Raw genomic sequence first — 23,106 nt, 5'->3', positions numbered from 1 at the left:
CATAAATAGCGCAAAAAGAGAAAGGAAAGGTTATTCAGAAAATTAGATGGCAGAGGGGAAGCTAATCCTGAAACACTGAGTGTGTGCCTTCATGCTCCTGTACCTCCTCCCTGATGGTAGCATTGAGAAGCAGCACATCCTGATATATTTCTTACTGTAAGTTATAGTGCTATTTTATATATTGGCCTGTACTGCTGCCACAAAACAACAAATTTCACAATGTATCAGTGATAATAAATGTGATTCTGATTCTTCCTAAACAAACAAACTAACAGTCAAGTCTGTGTGGGAAAGGGAGACAGAGAGACACATTCTAACTACCCCCACTCTCCCTCCAACTGGTACAGAGGCCCAAAATGAACATTTTATCTACAAACAGGAGTCAGACACACCCTGAAAAGCTCCAAGTATTGAAGGGAAAGGGAAAAGGAAACTGGATCTAATCAGAGAGCCTTTCCCAAGAGCTAGTACTGAGAGTAATGGGCCAAGTGGCAAGTGCTGGTAGAGAAACCATAGCGTGCTTGGTGTATCAGATCAGGTAGTAATGGGCTCGAATCACAGAACAGGATGTTCACAGAATTCTTTCCCACACGATAGCAGAGAGGTTAGCGTCACACGACTACAGTGCCAGCAACCCCGGGTTCAATACCCGCGGCTGTCTCTCTGTGACCACGTTTGTGCTCTGGGTGTTCCAGATTTCTCCCACATTCCAAAGAAGTAAGGGTTGACAGGGTGGCAAGGGCTCGTTGGGTTGGAACCGCCTGAGGCCCTGCTGTATCTCTACAGAAACAGACGGAATCACGGAGAAAGTGAGTGAATGTTTACATTCTCTAGTCGAGGCCCCACCACCTTGACTACAGCTGGCTGTCACAGAGTAGATAGTGTTTAAAGACCATGCCACCCCATCATATTTATCTCCTCCAGCTGATTAAAGACCTCCTTGCACCGTGCATCAGTGCCAGAGACACACACCGAAAAATCACTCCCATACTCTGTTCTGATCTGGCCACCTCTGACCCTAGAGAGACTTGTTCTGGAGCTGCTCTGGCCTATGGTCAGGCCACACTTAGATCCCCTCCAGTTCGCCTACCAGCCCTGACTAGGAGTTGAGGATGCCATCATCTACCTGCTGAACCGTGTCTACGCCCACCTGGACAAGCCAGCAAGCATTGTGAGGGTCATGTTTTTTGACTTCTCCAGTGTGTTCAACACCATCCGCCCTGTTCTGCTGGGGGAGAAGCTGACAGCGATGCAGGTGGATGCTTTCCTGGTGTCATGGATTCTTGATTACCTGACTGGCAGACCACAGTACGTGTGCTCGCAACACTGTGTGTCCGACAGAGTGATCAGCAGCACCGGGGCTCCACAGGGGACTGTCTTGTCTCCCTTTCTCTTCACCATTTACACCTCGGACTTCAACTACTGCACAGAATCTTGTCATCTTCAGAAGATTTCGGATGACTCTGCCATAGTTGGATGCATCAGCAAGGGAGATGAGGCTGAGTACAAAGTAGGAAACTTTGTCACATGGTGTGAGCAGAATTATCTGCAGCTCAATGTGAAAAAGACTAAGGAGCTGGTGGTAGACCTGAGGAGAGCTAAGGTACCGGTGACCCCTGTTTCCATCCAGGGGGTCAGTGTGGACATGGTGGAGGATTACAAATACCTGGGAATATGAATTGACAATAAACTGGACTGGTCAAAGAACACTGAGGCTGTCTACAAGAAGGGTCAGAGCCATCTCTATTTCCTGAGGAGACTGAAGTCCTTTAACATCTGCCGGACGATGCTGAGGATGTTCTACGAGTCTGTGGTGGCCAGTGCTATCGTGTTTGCTGTTGTGTGCTGGGCAGCAGGCTGAGGGTAGCAGACACCAACAGAATCAACAAACTCATTCGTAAGGCCAGTGATGTTGTGGGGATGGAACTGGACTCTCTCACGGTGGTGTCTGAAAAGAGGATGCTGTCCAAGTTGCAAGCCATCTTGGTCAATGTCTCCCATCCACTACAATAATGTAGTGGGTGGGCACAGGAGTACATTCAGCCAGAGACTCATTCCACCGAGATGCAACACAGAGCGTCATAGGAAGTCATTCCTGCCTGTGGCCATCAAACTTTACAACTCCTCCTTTGGAGGGTCAGACACTCTGAGCCAATAGGCTGGTCCTGGACTTATTTCATAATTTACTGGCATAATTTACATATTACTATTTAACAATTATGGTTCAATTACTATTTATTAATTATGGTGCAACTGTAAAGAAAACCAATTTCCCCCAGGATCAATAAAGTATGACTATGACTATAAATGAACAATGAAGAAGCTTTAGGAGGAGGCTTACCAGGATGCTGCCTGGATTGGACAGCATGTCCTATGAGGATAGGTTGGCAGGGCTAGGGCTCTTCTCTTTAGAGTGAAGGAGCATGAGAGATGACTTGATACAAGGGTACAAGATAAAAGATACGAAGTTGTACACCCAGGGACTTGGTGCCCCAGGGCCAGTACAAGAGGTCATAATTTTAAGGTGATTAGAGGGGGAATGTCAAAGATAGATTTTCTTTTTGACATAAAGTGAGGTTGGCTGGGGTAGTGGTAAAGGCAGATACACTGGGGTCATTTAAGAGATCTTAGATAGGCACATGGATGATAAAAAATGGAGGGTTATGTCGGAAGGACGGGTTAGACTGGTGTTAGAGAAGATTAAAAGGTTGACACAACATCGCGTGTAAAAGGGTCTGCACTGTTCTGTTTCCTTATACAGCCGGCCAAAGGCTTGTGCAGAAGTCTGTTCATTGAAGGAGCTTTAGCAAAGTTGAAAAACAACACATAGTTTACATTCCAAAGAGTGAAGTGAGATTTTTTGCAAACAAGCTGAGGGGGTTGCTCACCTTTCCTACCGTGAAACAAGTTGTGTAACAAACAAGCCCTGAAGCTACTGCTGAAATTCAGACCACTGATAAATCCCAGCACAGATTCAACAGATGGAAAGTGATGTAAGATAATGCACATTGTGAAAGGAAAGCCCAAAGGCTTCAGTCACAAAGCTCCACATTTTAGAAACTCAGGTAATTTACCCAAAGGCAAGAAGACTGGGAATGAAAGTGTTAATGTACGAGGAGTGTTTGAAGGCTCTGGGACTGTAGTCACTGGAGTTCAGAAGAATGAGGGGCAGGGATCTCTTTGAAACCTGAATCTGTGGAATTCATTGCCACAGATTAAGAGGGATAACAAATCAAGCTATGATGGAATGGCAGAGCAGACTCGATGGGCTGAATGGCCTAATTCTGCTCCTATGTCTTATGGTCTTATTTAGATGCAGAATTAGACTGTGGGTCCAAAACCGCTTTAATTTAATCATAATTTTTACTGCGGCACTTAAGTTGAAAAATGAGAAGAGTACCATCTCCAGCAAAGGTTGTGTCAGAGTCCCTGTGCCAGTCTGAGAATCTGGGGCCGAGGACAGAGGTCTAGAGGTGGCCTGTCTGTGTGAGGGGCTGGGTGGGAGGAAGGTAAAAGAGCTTGCTTTGCAGTTGTCTTGTTTTCTGTTGAACACTGTGGACATGTTATGTTGACAACCGTGGTTAACGCAGACCACACACTTCACTGATGTTTCGATTTACACATGATAAAATAAATGAATCTGAAACAGACTGGTGTTCCCTTACTTCTCAGTTTGTCACACACATATCAAACGTAGAAATAAAATGAAATGTGTCGTTTGCGTCAACGACCAACACTGTCTGCACTTCCAGCACCAACACAGCATGTTCACAACTCCCTAACGCTAACTGGATTGTTGGGTTGGGGGGGGGGGGGTGAATTCGGAGTACCCAGAGGAAACCCATGCAGTCACAGGGAGCACGTACAAATTCCTTACAGGCAGTGGTGGCCACTGAACCCTGATCAGTGTTTGCTGGCGCTGGAAAGCAACTGTGCTAACACTATGCTACCGTCCCATCAACATGTTAACTGCTCAACCACTGGCGACCATAGCTTCATCTTCCAAGACCCCAAGCGCTGGAACCTGCCCCTCCCTGTCACCCACTGCTCTCACCTATTTGGACACAAGGACATAAGAATGCCACTTAGCCCCTGCAACCTTTCCTACGCAATAGGATCACAGCTGATCCATGCTGGCCTCAAATCCCACGACTACTCCTCGAACTTTCAAATATTTATCCAGCTCCACTTTATCTCATGACCGGTAATAATGATTGGGTGGCACATTGGCATCGCTTTTCAACATTAATGACCCAGAGTGTGTACACTTCCCGTGACCATGGGGGTTTCCTCCGGGTGCTCTGGTTTCCTCCCACATTCCAAAGCGGTATGGGTGAGTTGTGGGAATGCTATGTTGGTGCCGGATGCATGACTGCCCCCGGCACATCCTCAGACTGTTGATGCAAATGACCAATTTCAATGTATAAAGCTAATCTTGCACCTTCCTCCAGTGATGCTAGTGTGGGATTGCAGCGTCTGCAGTCTCGTGCCCCTATGTAAATATATTTAATTATTGAGTTAGAGCATAGAACAGCCCCTTCCAGTGCTCCCTAGCAACCCCCCATTTAACCCCAGTATAATCACAGGACAATTTACAATAACCAATTAACCTACTAACCAGTACGTCTTTGGACTGTGGGAGGAAACCAGAGCATCTGGAGAAAACTTGTGTAAGCCAGGAGGATAACGTAGAAACTTCTTACAATGCTGAAACTGAATTCCAAACTCCAAAATGCGCAAGATGTAATAGCATCACGCTAACAGCTACGCTACTGTGCTGCCCGCAGGATGGGGTGGGCAGAACAGCTTTCTGGTTAGCGATCCATCCAGGAGGAAGGAGACATCGCTCTGCTCCCAACCAGAACTGGTTTCTCACCACAGAGACATCAACAGGGGTTTTCAGCGGCTGGGGACGCAGAAGCCTGACGATGAAAGTTGCACAAGGGGGAAGCGGTGCCTACCGATCTCCTTGGCCATAGCCAGACCCTGTGGGTAGGTGATGGGGGTCAGTTTCTTCTCCCGCAGTTTCTCAATCGTGTCCTTGTCGTCTCGCAGGTCAAGCTTGGTCCCCACTAAGATGATGGGCGTGTTTGGACAATGATGCCTCACTTCAGGGTACCACTAGCAAGAAAGAAAAGGGACGAGACATAAATCACAGCAGACCATTCAAACTATCGCACATTCAGTAACATTGCAGGTAAACCTCAGTCCCACCTACAGCGGCTTTGAGCAACATTTGCTAACACACCATTGGAGCAACAATTCTGGAAACTGCACACAATTTCAGTGAGCATTGGAATGTCTATACTGAGAGCTTTAATGTGTCTATTTAGGTCATATCACTCCGTGGAGACAAAAAAAATATTCACCCCCTTTAATATGACACACTAAATCATCACTGGTGCAAGCAACTGGTTTTAGAAGTCACATAATTAGTTAAATGGAGATCACCTATGTGCAGTCAAGGTGTTTCAATTGATTGTAGTAAAAATACACCTGTATCTGGAAGGTCCAACTATTGGCGAGTCAGTATCCTGGCAAAAACTACACTGTAAAGACAAAAGAACACTCCAAGCATCTCCGTGAAAAATGTTATTTAAAAGCACAAGTCAGGAGGTGGATACAAGAAAATTTCCAAGTCACTGAATATCCCTTGGAGTACAGTTAAGTCATTCATCAAGAAATGGAAAGAATATGGCACAGCTGTAAATCTGACTAGAGCAGGCCGTCCTCAAACACTGAGTGACCGTGCAAGTGAGGGAGGCCCCTGAGAGATTTGTAACAACTCTGGAGGAGTTACAAGCTTCAGTGGCTGAGATGGGAGAGACTGTGCATACAACAACTGTTGCCCGGGTGCTTCACCAGTCACAGCTTTATGGGAGAGTGGGAAAGAGAAGGCATCTGTTAAAAAAAACAAACATGAAATCTTGGTAGAGTTTGCAAGAACATATGTGGGAGACTCTGAAATCAGCTGGAAGGTTCTATGGTCTGATGAAACTAGAAGTGAGCTTCTTGACTATCAGACTAAACGCTATGTTTGGTGTGAGCCCACATAATCAAAAACACACCATCCCAACCGTGAAGCATGGTGGTGGCTGCATCATGCTGTGAGGTTGCTTCACTGCAGCAGGCTTGGGAGGATAAAATGAGTGAAGCAAACTACAGGGAAACCCTGATGCAGTCTGCAAGAGAACTGCGACTTGGGAGAAGATCTGTTTTTCAGCAAAACAATTGACCCTAAAAGTAAGGCTAAAGCTACATAGGAATGTCTTAAAAACAACAAAGTTAATGTCCTGGGAGCGGCCAAGTCAGAGACCAGACCACAATCCAATTGAGAATTTGCTGCTGGACTTGACAAGGGCTGTTCACTCACAATCCCCATGCAATCTGACAGAGATTGGCAGTTTTGTAAACAAGAATGGGGAAAATTTCAGTGTCCTGAGCACAGCTGATAGAGACCTTTCTGCACATACTCAAGGCTGTAATTGCTGCCAAAGGTGCATCTACTAAATACTGACCTGAAGGAGGTGAGTAATTATTCAATCTATTATTTTGTGTTTAATAATTGCAATAAATTAAGACCTATTTGTAGAAATTTGTTTTCACTTTGACAAAAGAATCTTTTCTGTTGATCAGTGTCACAAGAACTCAAATTAAATCCACTGTGATTCAATGTTGTAAACAATAAAACATGAAAACTTCCAAGGGGGTGAATACTTTTTATAGGCACTATTTAAGGTGAGACGGATTAATTTCAAAGGAAATATGAGGGGTAAGTTGCTGTTTTTTTAATTACAGAGAGTGGAAGGTGCCCGGGGTGGTGGTAGAGGCAGAAACATTAAGGATTATTTTTTATGAGACGTTTAGATAGGCTCATGAATGTGAGGAAAATGGAAGGATATGGACGTGTGTAGGCAGAAGAGATCAGTCGGCCATTTGATTATTAATTTAATTGGATCAGCACAAGATGGCGGGCAGAAGGGCCTGTTCCTCTGCCGTGCTGTTTCTACGCTCTATCTTCTGAGTGTGGCAGGGGTACAACTACAATACTCAGACAGATACGTGGAGAGAAAGGAGTTTGAGGGATATGGGTCAAAGGCAGGCAAATGGGATAAGCTCAGACAGGCAACGGTCAGCATGGATGGATTGGGATGAATGCCCCAGCTGTGTGCTGTATGAAGGCTATAAACATTAGCTTCATTTGTCACGTAATCGAAACATACAGTGAAATGCACCATTGGTGGAAATGAACCCTGGTCACGGGTGCTATAATAGCATTCTGCTACTGTACACCCACAAAACCTGACACCGCAGATTTTGACTGCAGTGTCACCGAGACCATCACAGACAACAAGAAGCAGATCGCGCGGTGACAGTCGGCACCTACCTTGGCGCGGACGTTTTCAAAGGAGGCTGGGCTCACCAGTGAGAAGCAGATCAGAAACACGTCCTGTTCAAAATCAAGAAACAGAATCATATAGGTTACAAAGGCCTGTTTCGCTCTCTCCCCCCAGGTGTCTACCCCTCCCCACTCAGGGTGTCTGACTCAAGAAGACACCCAATGGCAAGGGAGGGAGACACTGTTAAATCCACCAGCAGCTGGCTCAGCCCAACGAGTCACCACCTCCCACAACTGACAAAGAAATGCATCACCGGCAATGCACTGGAGTGACTCAGTGGGGGAGAGATGAACCATGGACATTAAAAACCCCATGTCACAATTCCTTTCCCCCCTCACAGCTGGAGACTACTGTCTAGAAGGGCAGAAAATTTTTTAAAAAATCAGAGGTGCAAAAGGACTTGGAAATCCTTGTGCAGGATTCCCTAAAGGTTAACTTGCAGGCTGAGTCAGTGGTGAGGAAGGCAAATACAATGTTAGCATTCATTTCAAGAGGACTGAAATATAACAGCACGGATGTAATGCTGAGGGTTTATGAGGCATCGGTCAGATCACACTTGGAGTATTGTGAGCAGTTTTGAGCTCCTTATCTAAGAACTGTGCTGGCATTGGAGAGAGTCCAGACAGGGTTCATGAGAATCATTTTGAAAACGAAAGGGTTAATATATGAGAACATTTGATGGCTCTGGGCCTGTACTCGCTGGAGTTTAGAAGAGTAGGGGGGATCTAGAGTGGATGTTTCCTACGGTGGGGGAGTCTACGACCACAGGACACAGCCTCACAATAGAGGGAAGTTGATTTAGAGCAGAGATGAGGAGGAATTACTTTAGCCATTTTCACGGACGGCTGTGGAGGCAGAGTCATTGGAATGGCAGGGCAGACTCGATGGGCCAAGTGGCCTAATTTTGCTCCTACGTTTTATAGTTATGTATTATAGTTCTTCCAGAGAAGTATGTGCTGCTCCAAATTCACGCATTTGTAGTCTCTGTTCGAGAATGAGCCTGCATTGCTATAGCTGCCATCACCTTGGGACATCCCAACTCCTTGACAACCAAGAATCCATCAAATGCGAGGCAGGAAACACAAGCAACCTCTCAGACAATGGAGACAATAGAACATACAACAGTACTTTTGAGATCAATCCAACTCTTCTCTTCCCTCCCACATAGCCCTCAATTTTTCTATCACCCATGTGCCTATCTAAGAGTTTCTTAAAAGTCACTGATGTATCTGTCTCTACCAACCCCCCTGACAGTGTTCCACACACTCACCACTGTCTTAAATAACAAAACAACTGCTGACATCCCCCTCCTATACTTTCCTCCAGTGACATTTAAGTTATGCTCCCTCGTATTAGCCATTTCCACCCTGGGAAAAAGTCTCTGACTCTCCACTTAATCTACATCTCTTGTACACATCTATCAAGTCACTTTTCATCCTCCTCTCCAAAGAGAAAAGCCCTAGACCATTCAACATATCCTCATAAGACATGCTCTCTCACCCAGGCAGCATCCTGGTAAATCTCCTCTGTACCTTCTCTAAAGCTTGCATATCCTTCCTGTAATGAGGTGAGCAGAACTGAACACAATATTCCAAGTACTGTATGATCTAACCAAAGTTTTATAGAACCACAACATTACCGCATGGCTCTTGAACTCAATCACCGTGCACCTTCTCAACCACCCTAATAATAGCATGGCAACCTTAAGGGATCTATGGATGTGGATTCCAAGATCTTTCTGTTCCTCCACATGCTAAGAATCCTGCAATCAACACTGTATTAAGTGTTAAGTTTAATACTTTAAATCAGTTTTTATAACAGGAAACTAATTCAGAAATCGGAGATACAAAAGAACTTGGGAGACCTAGTGAAGGATTCCCTGAATCAGCGGTCCCCAACCACCGGGCCGTGGACTGGTACCAGGCCACAAAGCATGTGCTACCGGGCCGTGAGGAAACGATACGAGTCAGCTGCACCTTTCCTCATTCTCTGTCACGCACTGTTGAACTTGAACATAGGGTTGCCAACTGTCCTGTATTTGCCAGGACATCCCGTATATTGGGCTAAATTGGTTTGTCCCGTTTTCCTCCCACTAAGGTAGAGCGTTCCTATGAAACCTTTCGTGCCGAAATGGCGTAAAGCGAAGAAACAATTACCATTAATTTATATGGGAAAAATTTTTGAGCGTTCCCAGACCCAAAAAAATAACCTACCAAATCATGCAAATAACACATAAAACCTAAAATAACACTAACATATAGTAAAAGCAGGAATGATATGATAAATACACAGCCTATATAAAGTAGAAATAATGTACGTACAGTATAGTCGGGAAGATGAAGGCAAAACCAATTTGTGGGAGGAGAAACAAAAATCGGCACGTACGCGCATGTGCACATCATACGTGCAGTTACGCATGCGTACTCAGGTACCCGCGCAAGGCTTCATGGTCATGGTAGTCTTTCTTGGGGTAAAGTGTCTCGGGATTTGACTGCTACTTTTGTCCCATATTTGGGAATGAGAAAGTTGGCGACCCTAACTGTAAAAGACATGTTGAGGTGAGTGAGGTGAATTTATCCCTACTTGAACACCCCCCCCCCCCCCAATGGCCGGTCCGCAGTGCAAAAAAGGTTGGAGACCCCTGCCCTAAATGTAAGTTTGCAGGTTGAGTTGGTGGTAAGGAAGACAAATGTAATGTTAGCATTCATTTCCAAAGAGATAAAATATAAGGGCAAGGGACATTGCCTCAAGATTCAGGGGAGAAGATTTAGGATGGAGATGAGGAGAAACTGCTTCTCCCGGAGAGTGGCGAATCTGTGGAATTCTCTGCCCAGGGGAGCAGTTGAGGCTTCTTCACTAAATATATTTAAGAAATAGTTAGATAGGTTTTTACATAGTAAGGGAATTAAGGGTTATGGAGAAAAGGCAGGTAGATGGAGCTGAGTTTACAGACAGATCAGCCATGATCTTACTGAATGGTGGGGCAGGCTCGATGGGCCGGATGGCCCACTCCTGCTCCTGTTTCTTATGTTCTTATGTAATGCTGAGGCTTTATTAGGCACTGGTTAGATCGCACTTGGGAGAGCTGTCTTTTAACTTAGAATGGACATGCTGGTATTGGAGAGGGTCCAGAGAGGATTCATAATAATAATCACCAGAGAGGGTTCATAAGAATGATCCCAGGGTTAACATATAAGGAGTGTTTGATGGCTCTGAGCCTGTACTCACTGGAGTTTAGAAGAATGAGGGGGTATCTCATATTGAAAGGCTAAGGACAGAATGGACGTTCAGAGAATGTTTCTAATAATGGGAGAGTCTACGACCAGAGGATACTTTCCCTCAATCCAAGCAAGTTCCTTTAGACAGAGATGAGGAGAAAGTTCTTTAGCCAGAGGGTGATGAATCTGTGGAATTCATTGCCACAGTCGGCTGCGGGGGTCAAGTCATTAAAATAGCTGATAGGTTCTTGATTAGCAAAGGTGTATAATTTTCCAGGGAAAAGGTAGGAAAATAGATTTGAGAGGGATAATAAATCTGCCACGATGGAATGATGGTGCAGAGTCTATGGGCTGAATGGCCAAACTCTGCACTTTTCTCCCTGTTGTGGGTGAGGTGACAAGATCTGTCAGAACAGGGAGGGCAGACCTGAAGGCGCAGTCCCTTGCTCTGCACACTTACTGAACCTGCCACCCCCAAGCACTGAGCACCTCTCCGAGAGATTGCAGCAGACAGCCAAATGTACACACCCTGAAAGCAAACAGCACAGTGGCTGACTGTTTCTCCCTTACGGATGTAGGTAGGACAGCAAGTTGAAACACATTGACTCTGCCTGTGTCACAAAAGCACCAGAGTAAGGAATGCAAAGAGCTGACGCACACTCACACTGAACCCGCCCAATACTGCACGCAGTCTGATGTTAACAGAACAGAGACATTACAGACTGAGGTCCACGACATTGTGCTGATCTTTGAACAAACTTTCAACCAATCTAACCCGTCCCTCCCAATTTTCTTTCACCCATGTTTCTATCTAACAGTCTTTTAAATGCCCCTAAAGCATCTGCCTCTACCACCACCACTGGCAGCACATTCTATGCACACCACTCAGAGTAAAAAAAAATCTACCTGACTTCCCCCCCACCCCCAAGACTTTACTCCAATCACTTAAAATTATGCCCCTTTAAATTAGCCATTGTATAATGGAAGCCAAGTCACCAGGTATATTTAAAGTGCAAGTTGATAGGTTCTTAATTAGTAAGGGTGTCAAAGGTTACAGAAAGGAGCAAGAAGAACAGGGTTGAGAGGGACAATAAAACCGCCAAAATTGAATGGTGGAGCAGACTCGATGGTCCGAACAGCCGAATTCCACTCTCTGCAGCAGCTTAAGAATCTGGGCATTGAAGCCTCCATGCCAGGCTGATGCAACCAATTATGGTTTTAAAAAATTCGCTGCAATTCCTCCTTTAAAGGGCAAGGCTCAGAGATTCATTCCAAGAGATTGGGGCTCTGTAGATCAGGCTGAGCTTCCAATAGCTTGAGAAAACTTGGATCCTAGGAGTGTTCTCTTGTTGGTGCTGCTTTGTAGTGTTCACTCCCTGGAAGACAAACTGGACTGCCTTCACCTGCGGCTGACCCAGTGTGAGATGAGGAACTGCTGAGTGTTTATTCTTGCAGAAACATGGCTCCAGGACAACATCCCATGTCCCATCAATCTTCAGGCGATGTCACTCAGGGACTTTAGTTTGTAACTGTATGTGCTAACATAACTATATGTGCTGTGTGTGTCTGTATGCACTGATTTTGCACCTTGTTTTGTTTAGCTGTATACATGGATATGGTTAAATGACCATTAAACCTGACCTTGAGTGCCGAAGAAGACAACCATTTCTTTTGCCGAGCATTTGGCTGTATTTCCAGCATTGCTATTTTTATTGGTAATTATTTTATTATTGGCATGTGTCTCTCATCACCCAGGACAGGTCACTACGTTACTACCATCAGGCGGCGAAGACACAAATTTAGAAACAACTTCTTCCCCTCCATCATGAAAGGTCCATGATCCCAGGATCACTGCCTCGTTGTTCCTCTTTTATACTATTTTGTTATTTACAGCCATTTTTCTATGCCTTGCTGCTGCAAAGCAACAAATTTCATGACTTTTCTTGGTAGCTTTACACTTGATTCTGCATTGTTATTGTTTTACCTTGCACTACCTCAATGCTCTGTACGAGGGGTGATTGATAAGTTCATGGCCTAAGATAGGAGTCAATTTTAGAAAACCTAGCACATTTATTTTTCCTACATTTACACACTTAGTCCAGCAGTTGTGGAGCATACGGATCCCTTCTTTGTAGAGGTCGGTGTCTTGGACCTCCAAAAGTGGTCCCCAGCAGGGGTGATTGATAAGTTTGTGCCCTCAGTTAGAAGGAGATGAGTTATTAACTTCAAACTTTCTGTATTTTCACTCAAAGAGTTGAACTGCACGTGCATGTAACAAGAGCTGTATCACTCATTTCCTTCTCCCTTAGGCCACGAACTCATCAATCACCCCTGTTGTGGACCACTTCTACAAAGAAGGGATCCGTATGCTCCACGACCGCTGGACTAAGTGTGTACATGTAGGAGGGGACTATGTTGAAAAATAAATGTGCTAGGTTTTCTAAAATTGACTCCTTCTACCTTAGGCCACAAACTTAACAATCACCCCTCGTATAATAATCTGATCTGTATGAACCAAGTGCAAGACAAACTTTTCACTGTATCTCGATAAATATGACAATAAGAAACCAACTCCAGTTGTTGGTTGGCCACCATATCCAACAATGACAGGAGACCTATGTGGCAGAGTTTTAAAGTGGAAAAGACAACGTACTGGGGCAGTTTCACTCTCTTGACTTCGAAAGTGTTGAGTCTAGTATATCATTCTGGAGGAACAAATTGTATCATTTCTTAATGCATGCATTACTAAATGACAATAAAAGAGGACTGCATGTCTTCATAACCTAATCTAATCTAATCTAGTGATATGAGTTCTCTGCACAAACTGGGGTCTTCCAATAATGCCAGTGATGATAACCAAACTCTGCTTTGCTAAGCTACTACGAAAATATTTGTTTTGCCTGCCATCTCTACCCCCTAAGAGGGCCACAGCCTTGCTGTGGTTTGCAGGGTTGTATGCCTCAATGACCTGGAGAGCTATGTTGGCTGGAGTCAGGGCTTTATGCTTTGGCTCTTGGTAGGGTCACTCATGCCAAACAGGTCAAAAGGTACAGGCCAGACTAAGTGTGGCCCACCGGTCCTCCAGGTTCGGGGGTTCAGCTCAGCGCTAACAACCCTGACTGGTAAAATTAAATTGTTACGGAAACAGCAATAAAGAATCTTTCTACATCTGCGTGACAGTATTCCCGAGTATCCACCCGGTACTTGCATGGCTGACAGGAGTGAAAGAGAGCGACTGATGTGATGAAGGAAGCCCTGAACACGGCCAGAGATGGAAGACTGTCACTGTTGCCCTAAACGCCAGTGGTGTAACGAGCAGAAGCTGCCATCTCGGCAGTTTATTTTCATCACACCAGTGCATTGAGGCACCAGTAACCGAAAATACAGCATTACAGTTGCAGAGAAAGTGCAGCGCAGGTAGACAATACTGTGCAAGGCCACAATGAGGTAGATTGTGAGGCAAGAGACCATTCTACCATACAAAAGGTCTGTTCAAGAGTCTGATAACGGGGGGGGATAGAAGCTGTCCTTGAGCCTGGTGGGACGAGCTTTCAGGCTTTTGTATCTTCTGGCCGTTGGGAGAGGGGAGAAGAGAAAACGTCCAGGGTGGGTGTGGTCTTTGATTATGCTGGCTGCTTTACTGAGACAGCGGCAGGAACCGAACCTCGATCTGAAAGCCAGCACTTGTAAAGCAGCTGCTGTAACCGCGACGCTACATGATGGGCAGTGGGTGACAAATGTCAGGGGTGAACAACCACGGCATGACTTGGTGTCAAGGATGAAAGACTTGCCCGTACCCGGGAGAGAGAGAGAATTTGGGATAACAACAGGATTTGGTCAAAGTGTCGGAGAAACAGACTCGAATCATTGCTCCGCCGCAAGGAGGAAGCAAAAATTCTCGGGGAAATCCAGAGTCTTTAATAGGCCCAAGTCAACTCCTCCCCCACTACAGAGCCTTTATTGTCCCTCCATTATCTGCTCAACGAGCTGACAACACAAACAAGGAGAGAAGGAAGCAAGGGATAATTAACCACCGGCTTCTTTAACCTGCTGCAAAGTCAGAACAGACTTGCATCACCTTTAAATAACAAACCTGGCCTTTACCCACTCTTCGCTCAGACCCCTCCCTGTTGATAAATTAATTTTTAATTTTTTCTATTTAGAGATACAGCCCACCAACACAGCAAACTGCCTATTTAACACTAGCCTAATCACACAACTTCCAATAACCATTTAACCTACTAAACAGTATGTTTTTGGACTGTGGGAGCCAAGCAGAGCACCTGGAGGAAACCCACATGCTCACGGGAAGCACGTACAAACTTTTTACAGAGGACACCAGAATTAAACATCAAACCCTAACACCCCGATGTGTGACAGCGCTGTATTAATCACTACATTATTAAGTCCCACTACCTCAGACAGCACGTACCAGTCTCCGCTGAACACCCCACAAACCGCCCCATGCCTAATTTTAAAGATTAGTTTTATTTGTCACATGTATATCGAAATACTGAAACATACAGTGAAATGCGTCACTTGTGTCAATTACCAGCACAGTCTGAGGATTGTGTAGGGGGGCAGCCCGCAAGTGTAAAAACGCTTCTGGCACCGACACAACTTACTAACCCTAACCCGTATGTCTTTTGGAATGTGGGAGGAAGCCTACATGGAAAATAGGGAGAACGTACAAATGCTTTATGGACAGTGGCAGAAATCGAACCCCGATCGCTGGCACAGTAAAGCATTACTCTAGCTGCTACACAACCAAGTCCCCAGCCATGCCCTACTGCAAACTGGGAACTCCGGAACTTCCCCTCCCTTGTAAGCGAACTCCCCCCCCAGTGCCCCACACCACCACCACCCCAGAACAACCTGAGCTCTGGCGAGTCATACACTCACAGTTTGCGGGTAGGAAAGTGGGCGCAGTCGGTCGTAGTCCTCCTGTCCCGCTGTGTCCCACAAGCCCAGGTTCACTGGCTTCCCATCCACCATCACGTTGGCGGAGTAGTTGTCAAAACTGCAGGAAGAGCAGAGATTCAGAAGCACGCAGGAGTACTGGGTGGGGAAAGAGCGTCCCAAAGGAGCAGCTAAACCCCTCTCACCACCACAAAGCCATGAGTTCACCAAGGCTCCATCCCAACTTGAGGTCAACCCACCTGGCAATATCACCCCAACCGACTTCCTGCCCCTGCTCCTGCACCACCCCCTCCCACATTTCAAAGATTAAAAACCATGAGCTTTATTTATCACATATACATCAAAACATAGAGTGAAATGTGTTGTTTTATGTCAACATTCATAGTCTGAGGATGTGCTGGGGGCAGCCCACAAGTGTCACCATGCTTCCAGTGCCTACAACTCACCAACCCTAACCCGTATGTCTATGGAATGTGGGAAGAAACCAGGGCACCCAGAGGAAACCCATTCGATCATGGGGAGAATGTACAGACTCCTTTCAGAGCCCGCTGGGAAATGGAGACCACTTGCTGGCAGTATAAAGCGTTATACTAACCACTACACTACCAAGCCATCTCTTGCCTTCCAATTTCCTCTTTCCCTTCAACCCACCCCCAGACTAGATTCTCACGATTACAGGATGGTACTCGCAGAAAGCCCAGCAGCAATCTTTGCCCCAATAACCAACACCCTTTTTTAACCCTCCAAAACTGCACTACCCTCCCTTCAAATAATCTGTACCACCCTCCCCCCCCACACACACAAAAAAAAAAACCAGCTCCACTATATCTAGTGGGTAAAGGGCAGCTTAACCTTTCTATTCAGTATTTTTGCCAGCAAAACGTGCCCTCCTGTTTAAGTTTGGGGGGCAGGGGGGGGAATTTAAAAGGGTCATCAGGAACAGCTTCTTCATGCGGAGGGTGGTGCGTGTTTGAAACGAACTGCCAGAAATTGTGCGAACACACAAAAACTGCTGTAGGAACTCAGCAGGTCAGGCAGCATCTATGGAAATGAATAAACAGCCGAAGTTTCGGGCTGAGGTTGGGGCGGGGTACATGAGCAATATTTAAAAACCTGTTGGGCCAAAGGTCCTGTTTGCATTCTGTAAGGATTTATGACACTTAAAGCTGAACTTTCAATAAATTCCCTAGTGTCCTTGCCATCACACTCAGCTTCCACCAGCCTCCCAACACCCCGAACCCAGACCCAGAAAGCCAGACGCCGACTCACACAGTGGGGATGTATTCTCCAGGGAAGGCATTGGTCGTGTAGCTGATGAGTAGGCAGGTCTTACCCACCGCGCTGCAGGAGAGAGCAGAGAGCAGTTAGACGGGACCACCAGCTCCCACGGGGGAAGAGACTTCCTACTGACACGCGTCGCTTTAAAAGAGATACATCCGGTGGTGACTTCACTGGTTCCACACCATCGAGCACTCAATTTAACAGAGAATGCACTAGTTCCAAGAACTCTAGCTGAAGGAACTTTAAAAATAGACGCACAGCGAGCAGTGAGCCAGACTGAGGGGTCACTCTCTGCCAACAGTCCTGTCACTTAAGGGACCACTAACATTTGGAGAGTTTTTCCCCACACATTGGCCTTCATAAATCAGGGCACTGAATACAGGAGTTGGGATGTTATGCTGAAGTTGTACAAGTCATTTGGAGTATTGTGAGCAGTTCTCGTTATCCACCTGCAGGATAGATGTAAGACTGAAAAAGTGCGGAGAAAAAATTCCAAGGATGTTGCTGGGACTTCAGGAGTTGAGTCACTGGGAAAGAGTCAATAGGTTAGAAATTATTTTTCCCTGTAGTGTATAGAATGAGGGGAGATTTGAAAGAGGTATACACAATTATGAGGGGTATAGATAGGTAACTGCAAGCAGATTTTTTCCACTGAGGTTGGGTGAGACTAGAAGTAGAGGTCATGGGTTAAGGGTGAAAGGTGGAATGTTTAAGGGGAACTTCTTCACTCAGAGCTGCCTGCAGAAGTGGTGGATGTGGGTTTGATGACAACACTTCAGAGAAATTTGGATGGGTACCTGGATGAGAGGGGTCTGGGGCGTTGTGGTCCGGGTGCAGGTGGACAGGACTCAGTGGAATAACAGAGGATCAGGTTTAATATCACTAGCACAAGTTGTGAAATTTGTTTTGTGGCAGCAGTACAGTGCAATACATAATAGTCACAAACTTTAAAATAACAATCGATATATACAAAATTAAATTCAGTAACTAGTACAAAAAGGGAGCAAAATATAACGAGGTAGTGCACATTGTCCATTCAGAAATCTGATGGAGTAAAAGCTGTTCATAAATCATTGAGTGTGGGTCTTCCGGCTCCTGCACCTCCTCCCTGACGGCAGCAATGAGAAGAGGGCACGTCCTGAGCGATGGATGCTGCCTCTTGATGCTGGGGAGGTTCGTGCTGGAGCTGGCTGGAAGGGACAGAATTCCAGAGGGTCTCAGCAGCCGAAGGCACAGCTCTCAGGAGTGGAGGAGAGAGCTTCAGCAGGAATATAAATAGCAAGGGTAGCAAGACATCAGAGCAGACACTCAACACTTGTGAATAGATAAGAGATCACAGTGGCTTTGCTGTCAGATGTCACTGTTTACAGGTATGTGCTCCCCACCTATAAAACTCCATCCCCATAAACAATAACACAAGAGACTCTGGCAAGGAGCCCCTCTTTGATGTCGTGTGTTATTATCTCCAAATCACTGTGCAAAGTGGATGGACAGCTCTGTGGTACAATAGCTGGTCATTGCAAATTGTTCCATGAAAAGGTTAGGGTAAAATGAGGTATGAGGTGTGAGGTTGCTGGGGCGGTGTGGCTCGAAAGGCCAGAAGGGTTTACTCCATGCTGTATCACTAAGTAGATATGGGAATAGGGTTCAGATCAGAGACTAACCCGATGTGAGATTATGACTTTGCAGATGCACACACCCATCACCCCAAGATGTAATTTAGCTTCTATCTTTATTGTTACAGAGTGCAGAGCGACAAACTGTACAAAATATCACAGGAGTGGCAAAGCTTTAGTTGAGGACAACATGCACACAGCGCTGCAGGAGCCAGCAGGTCAGGCAGCATCTACAGTCAACATTTCAGGCTGAGACCCTCCGTCACGGCTGCCAGCCCTGCTGAGCTCCTCCATCACTTTGTGTGTGTTGCTCTGCATTTCCAGCATCTGCAGAATCTCTTGTGTTATTACTTATGGGGGTCGAGTTATATAGGCAGGCGAGCACATACCTATTTACACTGGCATCTGACGGCAAAGCCACTCATAATACACAATAGACAAGAGATTAGAATCGGAGATCAGACGGCAGGAGGGCACGGAGAGGGGGAAGAGCGATGCCATGAATGGATTGGAAGACTTAAGAGAACATAATCAGGGCATTTTTAACCAGGTGGTAATGCAAGTTAGCAGAAGGAATGGGACTCGGAGCATGTTGGTAGAAAGTTAAAGAACACTTCACCGATCTTTTAGATGAGTACATATGAAATGCAAAATTATGTACCAAAGCAAACAGCACAGGCTATTTACAAACTGTACAGATCTCCAGTCTGCCTGAACCTCGGGTGACGAAGGAATTATCAGAATCGTCCAGAAAACTACTCAAGACAATTGCCTAGAATTTTGTAAAAACTACCAATTCCTCAAGAAAACGTACAAATAATCCACTAGGTCGTAAACACCAGAGCCGGTTTGTTCTCCACTGTGTGAACGGGTCTACGAGTAGAGAGTTGGTGGGAGAAATGAAAAGACAGCCAGTGGGGTTGGGTGAGGAGAAGAGCCCGGTGGGGTGAGAGGACGTCCGGGAGTGGGGTTGGGGAAAGGCACCCATTTGGGTATAGGGAGCGGGGGGGGGGGGAGAGGGAAGGGTCGGGAATGGGAGCGAGGGGGGAGAGGGAAGGGTCGGGAATGGGAGCGAGGGGGGAGAGGGAAGGGTCGGGAATGGGAGCGAGGGGGGAGAGGGAAGGGTCGGGAATGGGAGCGAGGGGGGAGAGGGAAGGGTCGGGAATGGGAGCGAGGGGGGAGAGGGAAGGGTCGGGAATGGGAGCGAGGGGGGAGAGGGAAGGGTCGGGAATGGGAGTGAGGGGGGAGAGGGAAGGGTCGGGAATGGGAGTGAGGGGGGGAGAGGGAAGGGTCGGGTATAGGGAGCGGGGGGGGAGAGGGAAGGGTCGGGAATGGGAGCGAGGGGGGAGAGGGAAGGGTCGGGAATGGGAGCGAGGGGGGAGAGGGAAGGGTCGGGAATGGGAGCGAGGGGGGAGAGGGAAGGGTCGGGAATGGGAGTGAGAGGGAAGGGTCGGGATTGGGAGTGAGGGGGGGGAGAGGGAAGGGTCGGGTATAGGGAGCGGGGGGGAGAGGGAAGAGTCGGGAATGGGAGCGAGGGAAGGGTCGGGAATGGGAGTGAGGGGGGGAGAGGGAAGGGTCGGGTATAGGGAGCGGGGGGGGAGAGGGAAGGGTCGGGAATGGGAGCGAGGGGGGGAGAGGGAAGGGTCGGGAATGGGAGTGAGAGGGAAGGGTCGGGATTGGGAGTGGGGGGGAGAGGGAGGGTCGGGATTGGGAGCGAGGGGGGGGAGAGGGAAGGGTCGGGAATGGGAGTGAGGGGGGGAGAGGGAAGGGTCGGGTATAGGGAGCGGGGGGGAGAGGGAAGGGTCGGGAATGGGAGCGAGGGGGGGAGAGGGAAGGGTCGGGAATGGGAGTGAGAGGGAAGGGTCGGGATTGGGAGTGGGGGGGGAGAGGGAAGGGTCGGGATTGGGAGTGGGGGGGAGAGGGAGGGTCAGGATTGGGAGCGAGGGGGGGAGAGGGAAGGGTCGGGTATAGGGAGCGGGGGGGAGAGGGAAGGGTCGGGATCGGGAGTGGGGGGGGGAGAGGGAGGGTCGGGATTGGGAGCGGGGGGGGGAGAGGGAAGGGTCGGGAATGGGAGTGAGGGGGGGGAGGGAAGGGTCGGGATTGGGAGCGAGGGGCGAGAGGGAAGGGTCGGGATTGGGAGTGAGGGGGAGAGGGAGGGTCGGGATTGGGAGCGAGGGGGGGGAGAGGGAAGGGTCGGGAATGGGAGTGAGGGGGGGGAGAGGGAAGGGTCGAGATTGGGAGCGAGGGGGGAGAGGGAGGGTCGGGATTGGGAGCGAGGGAGAGAGGAGAGGGAAGGGTCGGGAATGGGAGCGATGGGGAGAGGGAAGGGTCGGGAATGGGAGCGAGGGGGGGAGAGGGAAGGGTCGGGAATGGGAGTGAGAGGGAAGGGTCGGGATTGGGAGTGGGGGGGGGAGAGGGAGGGTCGGGATTGGGAGCGGGGGGGGAGAGGGAAGGGTCGGGAATGGGAGTGAGGGGGGGGAGGGAAGGGTCGGGATTGGGAGCGAGGGGGGAGGGAAGGGTCGGGATTGGGAGTGGGGGGAGAGGGAGGATCGGGATTGGGAGCGAGGGGGGGGAGAGGGAAGGGTCGGGAATGGGAGTGAGGGGGGGAGAGGGAAGGGTCGGGATTGGGAGTGAGGGGGGGAGAGGGAAGGGTCGGGAATGGGAGCGAGGGGGGGGGAGAGGGAAGGGTTGGGATTGGGAGCCGGGGGGAGAGGGAGGGTCGGGAATGGGAGTGGGGGGGGAGAGGGAAGGGTCGGGAATGGGAGCGAGGGGGGGGGGGAGAGGGAAGGGTCGGGAATGGGAGTGAGGGGGAGAGGGAGGGTCGGGATTGGGAGCGAGAGGGAAGGGTCGGGAATGGGAGTGAGGGGGGAGAGGGAAGGGTCGGGAATGGGAGTGAGGGGGGGGGAGAGGGAAGGGTCGGGATTGGGAGTGAGGGGGGGAGAGGGAAGGGTCGGGATTGGGAGCGAGGGGGAGAGGGAAGGGTCGGGAATGGGAGTGAGGGGGGGAGAGGGAAGGGTCGGGATTGGGAGTGAGGGGGGGAGAGGGAAGGGTCGGGATTGGGAGTGAGGGGGAGAGGGAGGGTCGGGATTGGGAGCGAGAGGGAAGGGTCGGGAATGGGAGTGAGGGGGGGAGAGGGAAGGGTCGGGAATGGGAGCGAGGGGGGGAGAGGGAAGGGTCGGGATTGGGAGCGGGGGGGAGAGGGAAGGGTCGGGATTGGGAGCGAGGGGGAGAGGGAAGGGTCAGGATTGGGAGCGAGAGGGAAGGGTCGGGAATGGGAGCGGGGGGGAGAGGGAAGGGTCGGGTATAGGGAGCGGGAGGGGGAAGGGGTGGGGATGGGAGTGAGGGGGGGAGAGGGAAGGGTCGGGATTGGGAGTGAGGGGGGGAGAGGGAAGGGTCGGGATTGGGAGTGAGGGGGGGAGAGGGAAGGGTCGGGATTGGGAGCGAGGGGGGGAGAGGGAAGGGTCGGGATTGGGAGCGAGAGGGAAGGGTCGGGAATGGGAGCGAGGGGGAGAGGGAAGGGTCGGGAATGGGAGTGAGGGGGGAGAGGGAAGGGTCGGGATTGGGAGTGAGGGGGAGAGGGAGGGTCGGGATTGGGAGCGAGAGGGAAGGGTCGGGAATGGGAGTGAGGGGGGGAGAGGGAAGGGTCGGGAATGGGAGCGAGGGGGGGGAGAGGGAAGGGTCGGGATTGGGAGTGAGGGGGGGAGAGGGAAGGGTCGGGAATGGGAGTGAGTGGGGGAGAGGGAAGGATCGGGAATGGGAGTGAGGGGGGGAGAGGGAAGGGTCGGGATTGGGAGCGAGAGGGAAGGGTCGGGAATGGGAGTGAGGGGGGGAGAGGGAAGGGTCGGGATTGGGAGTGAGGGGGGAGAGGGAAGGGTCGGGAATGAGAGTGAGGGGGGAGAGGGAAGGGTCGGGATTGGGAGCGGGGGGGAGAGGGAGGGTCGGGTATAGGGAACGGGGGGGGGAAGGGGTGGGGATGGAGGGGTGGGAGATATATTAAGGGCCGGAGTTTTTGACGAGCAAGTTGGGGGGGAGGGGGAGACTGGGGGGCGGCGACGAAGGGCGGGGCTGCCGCCCGGAGATTTTCCTGCCGAAACCGGGGCCCAGGCCAGGAGGGCGGGACGGCAGGGGTAGGGGGAGAGAAGAGAGCAGCTCCCGGCCGGACTAGGTGAGGGGAAGGGGCCCGGAGCCCGGAGCCGAGGAGCGACGGCGGCGACACTCACCCATCGCCCACCACCACACACTTGATCGCCTGCATCAGTCCAGCGTTCCGCGTCCCTCTTCACCGCAGCCTCGCTCCCTAACCGGAAGTCCAGTCCAGCCCAGCCCTACCAACCCCCACTTCCGGAACCAGGATCTGCCGCCTCCCCGCGGGCTCGGACGGGAATTGCGGCAGCGCCACCCCGGCCGACGTCTCCCAGGGATACTGCACATAACTCCTCGGGCTCAGCAGCGCCGCCCCACCCGACGGCTCCCGGGGAAACTGCAGCCAACCCGCCCTCTCGGCTCCCAGCAGCGACGCACCCCCAGCCGCGAAAGACAGGACGGCCAGACCGCCCCAACGAGTCGGTAGCGCCACCCAGCCCGGCAGCTCCCAGGGAAACTGCAGCCAACCCGTCCCCTTGCGGCTCTCAGCAGCGCCGCCACTACAGCCACTCCTCTCAGCGCAGCGGC

At 49.4% G+C, this 23,106-nt stretch overlaps 1 protein-coding gene across 1 annotated transcript in view; it reads right to left on the bottom strand.

Moving 5' to 3' along the window:
- Window positions 1-22,795, bottom strand: part of LOC140203204 (ras-related C3 botulinum toxin substrate 1) — a 28,362-nt gene extending 5,567 nt beyond the window's left edge. Inside the window, exons 1-5 of the mRNA XM_072269156.1 lie at window positions 22,656-22,795; window positions 16,808-16,879; window positions 15,521-15,638; window positions 7,388-7,450; window positions 4,962-5,121 (exon numbers count right to left, since the gene is read on the bottom strand). Of these exons, the coding sequence (XP_072125257.1) occupies window positions 4,962-5,121; window positions 7,388-7,450; window positions 15,521-15,638; window positions 16,808-16,879; window positions 22,656-22,690 (448 nt within the window). The 5' untranslated portion in view covers window positions 22,691-22,795. The remainder of the gene's footprint in view (window positions 1-4,961; window positions 5,122-7,387; window positions 7,451-15,520; window positions 15,639-16,807; window positions 16,880-22,655) is intronic.
- Window positions 22,796-23,106: the final 311 nt, after the last annotated feature.

This window comes from Mobula birostris, chromosome 9, assembly GCF_030028105.1.
Source record: "Mobula birostris isolate sMobBir1 chromosome 9, sMobBir1.hap1, whole genome shotgun sequence".
Lineage (NCBI taxonomy): Eukaryota > Metazoa > Chordata > Chondrichthyes > Myliobatiformes > Myliobatidae > Mobula > Mobula birostris.
The sequence above is the reverse complement of the archived record's forward strand: the minus strand, read 5'-3'. Positions and strand labels throughout refer to the sequence as shown.